The following is a 10,700-nucleotide window of genomic DNA, read 5'->3' as shown; positions in this document are numbered from 1 at the left end:
TCAATCTGTCCTCCTCTTTCTGGAGCCATATGGTAGCCGTAGCCCTGGGGGATGCTGCCGAGGCAAAGATTCAAGGTCATTGAACACCTGGTGACTAGATTTAGACTTTATGATATAGGAAAGAGCCTTGGTACCTAAGCCTCAGGATGTAACAGTGAGTTTAGTGGGGAGAGAATCCCTGGGTAGTTGTAAATGAAGGCTCATAGGGCCAGAATCCCAGTAGTAGTTGTGAATGAACTCAAATTTTTTTTTTTTTTTAATAATTATTAAATTTTCCAACTACAATTGTGCATACAAATAATTCATGTACATAAAATATTACAAGAAAAGCACAATAAACTTACATATAGTAATAAGCAATTATTTTCCCCCACCCTCCCACCTATTAATCTAGAAAATAAATATTTCAAAGGAGGAGGCGCTTTCTTACAATTTCTCCATCATCCACAGCGGAGACAACGGCGAGACGAAGCTTAGTAGAATGCAATAAGCTGCTCAGGGATCCTCCTCGCCAAACGAAAGAGCCACCGAACCTGTCATGCTTCATTGCTTAACCCCTGCACTCCTCCTCCTCTGCCAGTAAATTCCTGGTGGGGAAAACGATGGGAAAGCATGCGAGCCGTTTGGAGACAGAAGCCAGCTCTTTTCTGTTATAACACTCCCGTCTTTTAGGAGGGGAGGAATAGAAAGGCTGCCCTGAAAGCCCAGGAACAGAAAAAAAAAAAACCCACCAAACCCTGGGAAGGTCAGAGTCACTCTTATCTGGAACAAAACTGCAACTTTAGTCTCTCACTGTGTGGGATTTGGAGAGATCTGCAAGCACAACCATCCAGGTTCTGTAATTTAGGTTCAGAAAGGGAATTATTCTATATATATAATATATATATTATTTTTTGTGCTAGCTGACAAAGTGTACTAATTCTTTTTCTGCAGGCACCTTTTAAAGGGGCAGAGACTTTGTTAAGGTGGAACACCCAGTGCTTAAGGAAAAACGAGCCGGCTATGCAGTAGCAAAGAGGAGGCTGCTCGCTCCGAAATGTTGGGAGAAGGATGAGAGGATCCGAACCGGGCAAACGCCAAGAAGTCTCCGGAAGATCGGCACCAAAAGCCCCTGCTAAATGTCTTGTTGGCAAACAGGTAAAGGTCGTTAAGCGGATAAGGGTACGGGAATGGGAAAACCGAGTTGGAGCCTAGGGTTCAAATCCCACTTCTCCCGGGGGATCTTAGCCAAGTCACGTTGGCTCAGGTACCCGATTTAAACTGTAAGCTCTTTGCGTCGGGGACCTCCCTATACCTGAATTCGAATAATTCCAATTTGATCATCATTTGGAAAAGTGGGCAAAAAAAACCGAAAAATCCCAGGCATGAATTTCAGAAGTCTTCCGTGATTATTCAGCTAAAAGGAACACGTAGCAGATAAGTTTGGTGAGAGCGCCGTAAGGAATTTAGCTGACCTTACTACAGCATACACATCAGCTCGGTATGCATCCATTCATACTTTGCCTTTTGTCACTGGGTGACTGACCTTTATTCTCTGAATATTCTGCTCTAAGTTATTTTTGTTAAGAAACTTTCATTCTGCCTAGTTGGTATGTGGGAAGAGACGAGTTTTCCTTTAAAAGACCTAGTCATTAGGAAGGCATCAATTTAAGATTTTGGGTGATGTTAAGAGCAGACCTCTTACAACTGTAGGATAAATTAGATTTTTCTAACCCCTCTCTGCCTATCTGGCCTTTTATTTGTGGTGAGCCAAACAAAGGTGGAAATAACACATAGATCTTAATCCAACTTTATTCCCATTGCACAAGGCTTTACGGAAATGTAACACACAGAAAAGCAATTAAGGGTACTGCCTGTCTTATGCCAATCATTTAAAATAATATGCCTAAATAGTTTCATATGGTATTTCTGTAGCCAGATTATTCAGGTTAGCCACAAGCAATTGTTAGTTTAAAAAAATCAATTATACTTTGCAGTCCACATTCAACAAATGAGGGTGCTCTGTTAATGGCTGTTTATGACATCATAAGTTATATATCTTATGTTCTCCAGGAAAACCACATCAAGACAAAATTCTTCTTTTCAACTGGGTCCTAAGATTAGTCCACTGTAGTTTTTTTGTGTGTCATGATGACTACAGGGTGAAAGCTCCAAATGGCACAGGTTTAACATATGGCTCCAGAAAAAGGAGGCCGGATTGAGACATCTGTGTTTTACTTCCATTGATTTCAACAGAAGTAAAACCTGGATGTCTCAATCCTCCTTTTTCTGGAACCTTATGGAAACCCTAGGCATTGGCTCTCTCTTATGCAGATCAATTCAGTGTTGCATTTGTCCATGTACAACCCTAAACAAAGGCATAGAGGGGTTGTAACCCCCACAGAAGAGCAGGTACAACCTTAAACAAAGGACGAGAGGGGGTAACCCACACAGATTGGCCGGTACCACCCTAAACAAGGGAATAGAGGAGGGTAACCAGCACAGAGTGGCAGGTGCGTGTAAACCCTGAACAAAAGTAAAGAGGGGTAACCTACCCAGAGCAGCAGATACAACCTCAAACTGGAGAATAACACGGTGACAAAATTCATCACCGTTCCCATCCCCGTGGATAACCATGGGAAATAATCCCGTGTCATTCTTTAGTGTCTATCTCAACCTCAGTCCTTCTACACCAGCATTCTTCAATGCAAGGTCTGAGGGTCAGTGGCTGAACCCATTCATATTCTGATTCTTATGTGAGCCAAGTATAGGATAATGAAGCCATTGTGACATCACTGATGAGGTTGGCTCTTAGGCATTGGTGGAATGAGGCATTATGACATCACAGTCTCAGCTCTGAAATGTTGCTACTCTTTAGGTTTCTGCCTGGTACTTGGGACCTGGGTTGGCCACTGTTGGAAACAGGATACTGGGCTTGATGGACCTTCTGTCTGTCCCAGTATAGCAATGCTTATGGTCTTATGGTCTAACCATCTGGTGTCATTCTTTAGTGTCTATCTCAACTTCAGTCCTTCTGCATTAGCATTCTTCAGTGCAAGGCTTGAGGGTCAGTGGCTGGGCCCATTCATACTCTGATTCTTCACTCTCTCCTTAAAGAATGACATGGGGATGGTTTCCCGCAATTATCCATAGGGATGGGAACAGTGATGAATTTTGTCACCATGTCATTCTCTACCCCAAACAAACACATAGAGGGGGATAATCTGTACAGAGCAGTAGTACAACTCTAGCTATCTTTCTGGGCAGGCTAGAAGGATTATGCTGGTTTTTTATCTACCATCAATTACATCAAGGGTCATTCAATAATTTATCTACCTGAGTATGACAGAAAGTAGCAAGCATGTTGAAATAAGTCTCTGCATGTTGTGAGAGGTCTCAAGGTCATTCATGAACAGTTGTGGCTCAGTATGAGTCTAACATTCTAAGAGACAGGATGCCAGGAGAGTCCTTGTGTGAATAAGTAAGAAACTGCTAGATGTGGAGCATTGTTCAGTGATAACATTTCTCCCAAAAGAAGGGAAAAAGCCAAAGGAGATCCATGAATGTATGACTGCTGTTTATGTTGAGTTTGCCCCTTCATCCTACAAAATATTATTTTGGAGAAAGCATTTTGTGGGGTAGAGAGTCCATTGAAGATGACCCTCAACTTCCACAGAAATGTGCAAGAAAGTGGAGGATCTAATTTTGTCAGACAGATGAATTAAGGTTTCCCCATAACTGAAGAAATGGGTATCTCGGCAGGTACAGTTTGGAAAATAATTCATGAAAAGTTGGACACGTCCAAGGATAGTCTAAGAAGGGTTCCAAGAATGCTGACGTCATGACAGAAGGCCACGAGGCTCCAGTGCTGTTAAGAGAATGGAGATGCTCCATGAAGACCAAGTTAATTTTTTCATTGTTTGGTGACTGGATATGGGACTTGGGTCTATCACAGAGATCCTGAATACAAAATGGAGTCAATGCAGTGAAAGCACAAGTCATCCCCCACCCCAAATAAAGTTCCAAGACAGAAAAATCTGCAGGCAAAGTCATGGCAACTGTCTTCTGGGACGATGAAGGACTTTTGATTCTAGAGTTCATGCCACACAAGACAACCATAACCGGGGAGAGTTACGTCAAAACAATGATCATTTTGCGGGAGTCAATCAAGGAGAAAAGATGAGGAAAACTCACAGCAGTTGTGCTGCTTTTTCATGACAATGCACCGGTGCATGTCACGACAATCACAGGCTGCCATCTGAAAATGTGGGTTTCAGCAGCTGAACCATCCACCCTACACACCTGACCTGGCTCCCTTGTTCTGGGTTTTCAAGAAATCTCTCTGTGAACAGCAGTTTTCAAGTGATGAAGACGTCAAAGAAGTTGTGATATGCTGGTTTGAAGGTCAAACAGAAGAATTGTGTTCAAAGGGGTTAAAGTCATTGCAGAAAAAGTGGATGAAGTGTATGGAGCTATCAGGGGAATAAACTGAAAAATAAATCAAACATTTTATGAAATCCTTTTTTTTTTTTTTCCTACCGAGATAGATAAATTATTGAATGCCCTTCGTAAGTTACAAACCAGGAGTGGATCATCAGCTTGTTTAGTAGACCTGGAGTGAGGTGTCAACTCTACCAACCGTGTGATATCTCGTTCAATTACCAGAACTGCTTCTATTCTCTGTCTTTTTAAAATTATAGATAAAGCTCTGATAGAAAAAAAGACCGTTTATTACAACATGTCAATTCGAGGGCTGAAGAAGAAGAAGAAGCACCCAAGGACTTTCAAGGTCAGAGTTACAACAATGATTGAAGAAATGGAATTCAGTTGTGAGGTGAGTAATCCAGTGTAGGCACAGTCCTCAGTTTGATTGTTCTGGCTCTGTCCTTTCCTCTTTTGGTCTTCTAAATCTTGTGTAAGTGCCCAATATATTTTACTGCTCATAGTTCTACATTCCCCCCCTGATATTTAACTCTACTGATGGTGCTGCTGTACAACACAGACTGCAGCATTTAAAGTTATACTCAGATATTCAGTGCTAGGCCATACCTGGATACAGTGCTGAAAATCAGGATGTAAAGGGCCTGATTCTATAAATGGCGTCCAACTTTTTCTGGAGCTATATTGTTTCTCAACTCAGTCCTGGAGAGTCTGTCTTTGCACTTGGAATTATATTTACCATATATACTCGAATATAAACCGAGATTTTGGAGCCAAAAAATTGGCTCAAAAATGGGGGGGGGGGGGTCTGTGCCTGTTTATGCTGGGAATCAGTTTTTAATCCCTGGGACTTTCCAGGTAATCATAAAGACTATAGTTGTTTTATCAAGGTCTACTGTTTTACTTTCCACTTGGCATCTCTGGGACCACAGAAATCTGCCCGGCCCCATTCTTAGGTTCCAACAGAGATGATATCGTGTTAATAGACAGCTTAAAATTCTGGGGACTAAGCCAAGAGCCATTGACCAGGAAAAAGCTGAAATACTTTCTGTGATTCCTCATGACAAACTTGTGTCTTTTTTGCTGAAAGTTGTCTTGTCTTATTTTGTCTTTAGGTCAATTGGAAAGGAAAAGATTTGTTTGACCTGGTGTGCAGAACACTAGGGTTAAGAGAGACTTGGTTCTTTGGCTTGCAGTTCTCAATGAAAGAGATGTATGCCTGGTTAAAGATGGAGAAAAAGGTAATGTAATATGGAATAGTCTACTTTCTTTAAACGGGTACAAAGAGGTGGCTCTGTAGCTCAGGCTACAGTGCTATGCACTGCTGTGTGAGAAACTTGAGTCTGAGAAGGGCTCAAGTGCTTGATGCCCTGTATACAGGGAAGATGATCCCTACTGTTGTGGTGACAAAGGTGTCGAACTAAGACAGAGTCTTGGAAGAGACTTTTTTCCAGCTCTCTTGGACAGGTAAGTCACATGTACCATCTGGGTATATCACAGGGGCTGGGAGACAGTGCTTATGCCACTGGCTGCCCTTAGGCATGAGGGTAGTTGGCTGACCCTCACCACATAATGGTTCTGACTTACACCTATTCTGCTTATTGGCAACATCCTCTCAAGAAAGACAGGAAAACCCCCTTCTAAATCACGAGTTATGAGAGGCTTTAATGGATTCCTCTCGATGTAGCATAAGTCTTCATAAAATTTTTTTTTTTTTCTTTTCTCTTTAATACCTCTCCTAAAGTTGTTCTTCCCTAACTGTTATTTTATTTTTAATTGTTTGTTTTAAATCAAATGTAATTTAACCTTTCATTCCTTACGTATTTTTAATGTAACTATGGATAAAACTGTATGTTTATGGTTTAATCTGTTTTATTTGTCCCCCCAAATTATTATTGTTATACGCATTGAAAATACTTGATATTGCGTTTAAATCAAAATCTCAATAAACTTGAAACTTGTGTTTTCCCATTCCACTCTGTTCAGAATTTTATAGACTTCTACCATATCTCTGCTCAGCCATATCTTTTCTAAGATGAAAAGCCCAAACCCCATTTGAAAATCATTCCATCCCCTTAATCATTTTGGTCACCCTTCTTTGTACCTTTTCTAGTTCCACCTCCTCTTTTTTGAGATGAGGTGACGAGAATTGCATGCCATTCTCAAGATATGGTCTCGCTATTGGGCAATACAGAAGCATTATGGTAATCTCTCTTTTATTCTCTATTTCTTTCCTAAAAATTCCTAACATTCTGTTTGCTTTTTGGTAGCTGCCGCGCACTGAGCAGAAGGTTTCAATGTATTGTCCATGATGACTCACAAACTTTTCCTTGGCGGTGGCTTCTAATGTAGAACCTAGTATAATGAGAGACTTGTTATGGAATAGAAAGCAATGATAAAAACTTTCTGAAAATCTAGATACATAATAGAGAATAACTTAGTGACAAAATTTATCACCGTTCCTGTCCTCGCGGATAACTGGGGGAAACCATCTTCATGTCATTCTTTAAAGAGAAAGGGAAGAATCAGAGTATGAATGGCCACAATCGCTGATCCACAAGCTTTGCTTTGAAGAATGCTGGTGTAAAAGGATTGAGATTGAAATGGACACTAGAAAATGACATGTATTAGAGAATGACACAGTGATAAAATTCATCACCGTTCCCGTCCCCGCGGATAACCACAGGAAATAATCCCATATCCACACCTTAAAAATGTAGCAAATTGGTAGGCAAGCGCCTTTCCTTGGCTGAATCCATGCTACTCTGTCTACAAGTTCAGTAATTTTGTTCTTTGTAATGGTTTCTACCATTTGCCAAGCACTGATGTCAGACTTACCCAAGAACCCAAGAACCCTTTTTAAAAACCAGCATTGGCCACCTTCCAATCTTAAAGTTACAGACTACCAATGGTAGATCTAGTCCAGGTGATTTGCCACTTATTAATTTGTTGATTTGGCTTATTACATCTTCCAGGTTCACTGAAATTTATTTCAATTCCTCTATTCCAGATTTCGCAGGGGATAAAGAAACCTCAAGTGTCATTGCAGCATTAGCGTGCTGAGCGTGAGAGTGGCTGTAGGAGCCGCGTTCTAGCCATTCAGTGTAAGGCAGCAAATAAGTTTGATGAGATCAGTATATTATCCGTTTGTATGTCTCCTGATGAAGCTCAGTTTTGAGTGAAACGGAGATGCTCCGTAGAGCCATTGATCAACGTCCCATTCGTGATAATAGATTTATAGGCACTTCAACTGGAATTAAGAAGGAGTAAAGCCTACATAAGCTAAGTACCCCAATACTTATATAAAAAGAAAGTTAAATAGGAGTACTGTTAATATACAGGGAGATTATTGAAACCAGTGATAGCCTGCATTAGGCAATTTCGATGTAGACTAGTTCTGTAAATCCAACTGCCGCGAGCACTTGAGGTTTCTTTATCCCCTGCGAAATCTGAATATTTATTTCAATTGTATGCGGGTTTCCAGAGAATTGAGTAGGCTATCACGAACGGTTTGAAGATGACAAATGATAATTTCTTCTATATATTCATTTGAATACTACAAAAAGATGCAAGAAGTAATTGATGAGTGACTAAATCGTTTGAAAATACATCATTTCTCTTCCTCATCATTTTTGTTATTAGGGTAATTTGTGTTCCACATTTTTGAAAGAGGGTTTCCTTATTAATGGCCATGCACTGAATTTGAAATTAGCATAAGCCGTTACTGTCATCTACTTTGTAGGCAGTTAAGGACTCTCATGCTAATCCTATGATAATTGTTCAGCAATGTATTTATTTTATTGTATTTATTGATCTAAACTTAATATACTGCACACATGCTAACCAATTAGCGTAGGGTAGGGAACTCCGGTCCTCGAGAGCCGTATTCCAGTCGGGTTTTCCAAATTTATAGGCGATTCATCAAGACTTAATAAACTTGAAACTTGAAACTTGATTTCCCCCATGAATATGCATGAGATCTATTTGCATGCACTGCTTTCAATGCATATTCATGGGGGAAATCCTGAAAATCCGACTGGAATACGGCTCTCGAGGACCGGAGTTCCCTACCCCTGGCGTAGGACATGACTACTCTCTGTCCCCAAACATGCCCCTTGCATTTTTTTATTAGCGCGCGGGTGATACATGCTGAGCCCGCAGTTGGCACATGGCTCTTGAGCACGACCCGCTAATGCCATTTTTAGGAGGTGGTAAGCATGTGTTAGTCCCTATATATTTATTTCAAAAACAGGCCCAAATCTTATAATAAGCTTCTATATTGGTTTTTAATTATTATTAAGATCGCAAGTCTTTCAAATATAGCTATCTCAGCCTGTCATGACTTCTAGTAGTCCATATTGGATTCTGAATTCCAGAAGAAAGTACCTATATGCCTTGCTGTGTGGATAAAGTGGTTGGCAAGCTGACACTGAGCAGACTTAATAGAGATTTGCTTGTTTAATTTTCTATACCGTTCTCCCCAGGGAGCTCAGAACGGTTTACATGAATCTATTCAGGTACTCAAGTATTTTCCCTATCTGTCCTGGTGGGCTCACAATCTGTCTAATGCAGTGGTTCCCAACCCTGTCCTGGAGGAACACCAGGCCAATCGGGTTTTCAGGCTAGCCCTAATGAATATGCATGAAGCAAATTTGCATGCCTATCACTTCCATCATATGCAAATCTCTCTCATGCATATTCATTAGGGCTAGCCTGAAAACCCAATTGGCCTGGTGTTCCTCCAGGACAGGGTTGGGAATCACTGGTCTAATGTACCTGGAGCAATGGGAGATTAAGTGAGTTGCCCACACAGAGTTCAAGCAGACAGAATGCTGGTGCAAATTCAATATGTAGATCACTGTTTCCTTTAGGCTGAGCAGGAGTCCTCCATTGCTGCCAGTGGGGAGTAGTGTTTCAATAGTGCGTTTTCAATGGCTACAGACAGGCAGGTTCCCTGGAGTCCTGTCCCTCATTACTGAAAATGTGACGGTGAAACAGCAGCACTGTAGGTGGAGGACTCAGAGCAGTGGTCTGGAACTCGTGGCCACATGCGGCCCGCCATGTACTATTTTATGGGCCTCAAAATAGTGAAAAACTATCAAAACTTCACTTTCTGCATGTTGCACTGCTTTCAGCAGTGTATAGCTGAAATTATCAGAAGCAATTAAAGAAAGATTTATAACGAGTTTTACCTCATGCAAAGTTGTCATTTCTTTAATAAGACATTAACTATTTTTTTCTGCGGCCCTCCAAGTACCTATACATCCAAACTGTGGCCCTTCAAAGGGTTTGAGTTGGAGACCGCTGGCTTAACTGTAACCATGACATCCTGTTTGTTTTTGGGAAGCAGAGCTGAGCTTGTGATGTCATAATGCCTCATTCCACCAATAAGAGCCAACCTCATCAGTGATGTCACAATGGCTTGATTGTCCTGTTCTCCCCTCTGCCCTCCAACCCAGCCAGCTGATTAACCATTCCCCTTAACTCAGTGGTCTCAAACTCTTTAATAAGACATTAACTATTTTTTCTGAAGCCCTCCAAGTACCTACAAATCCAAACTGTGGCCCTTCAAAGGGTTTGAGTTTGAGACCGCTGGCTTAGAGGGAGCATTGACGTAGATCCATCCAGCAAGTGTCTGCTGCCATTCTCATCCAGGGAAGCATGTGTAAACTCATAGGATCGCTACGCATGAAAATTTGTGCCAAACTAACCTAACCACAGCCCCTTCAGAACACTGAATTTAGTACCAAAAAAAAAGAGAGTAACAGTAGATTTGATGTAAAAGTCATCTTATTAATTCTCACCTCCTATAGCATATAGAGATGTTTTTGGCAGAAAACTAGACCTGGGCCCAAACCTCGTTGCAAGAGATTGTCCTATTCCAATTATGAATCAATTTGTCAATAGCAGGATGTAGGGAGTCCAGATCTTTGTTCGAAAGAAAAAAGAATATTATACAACATAATAATAACTCTTGGGAATTTAGGAGAACTGAGTCGCATGGCGGTATCTCTTTATTTTGACAATGTAAATAATGAGAGTTTGCAGGAAAGTTACATTCTTCACACAGAGCAGTAAAGCCTTTCAGTTTAGATTCCTGCAGGATACCATAGGGAGGAGGCGAGCCGCTATTTACCTCTATAAGGGTGGGAAGGGTGGGAGATAAGAGCATATTATTTGTACCATTGGTGATTATTAAGTGTTATATTTATTGTTAATTTGTTTGGATATATTGTTACACTTATTGTAAATTTGAAAATGAATAAAGAATTAAAAAAAAA

General features: G+C 40.8%; 1 protein-coding gene across 5 annotated transcripts in view; it reads left to right on the top strand.

Annotated features, from left to right (window-relative positions):
• The first annotated feature begins 447 nt into the window (after nt 1-447).
• Nucleotides 448-10,700, top strand: part of LOC117349097 (merlin-like) — a 71,122-nt gene continuing 60,869 nt past the window's right edge. For 2 of the 5 annotated variants that reach the window (XM_033922098.1, XM_033922096.1), the window contains exons 1-4: nt 449-833; nt 934-1,137; nt 4,680-4,813; nt 5,535-5,660. In XM_033922098.1, coding sequence (XP_033777989.1) covers nt 1,119-1,137; nt 4,680-4,813; nt 5,535-5,660 — 279 coding nt within the window. In that variant the 5' untranslated portion in view covers nt 449-833; nt 934-1,118. Of the gene's footprint in view, nt 834-933; nt 1,138-4,679; nt 4,814-5,534; nt 5,661-10,700 lie in introns of all 5 variants that reach the window. The other 3 variants (XM_033922097.1, XM_033922095.1, XM_033922094.1) reach the window with 3 other exon arrangements.

The sequence above is a fragment of the Geotrypetes seraphini genome, chromosome 15 (genome assembly GCF_902459505.1).
Source record: "Geotrypetes seraphini chromosome 15, aGeoSer1.1, whole genome shotgun sequence".
Classification (NCBI taxonomy): domain Eukaryota; kingdom Metazoa; phylum Chordata; class Amphibia; order Gymnophiona; family Dermophiidae; genus Geotrypetes; species Geotrypetes seraphini.
This window is presented reverse-complemented; position numbering and strand designations above follow the sequence as displayed.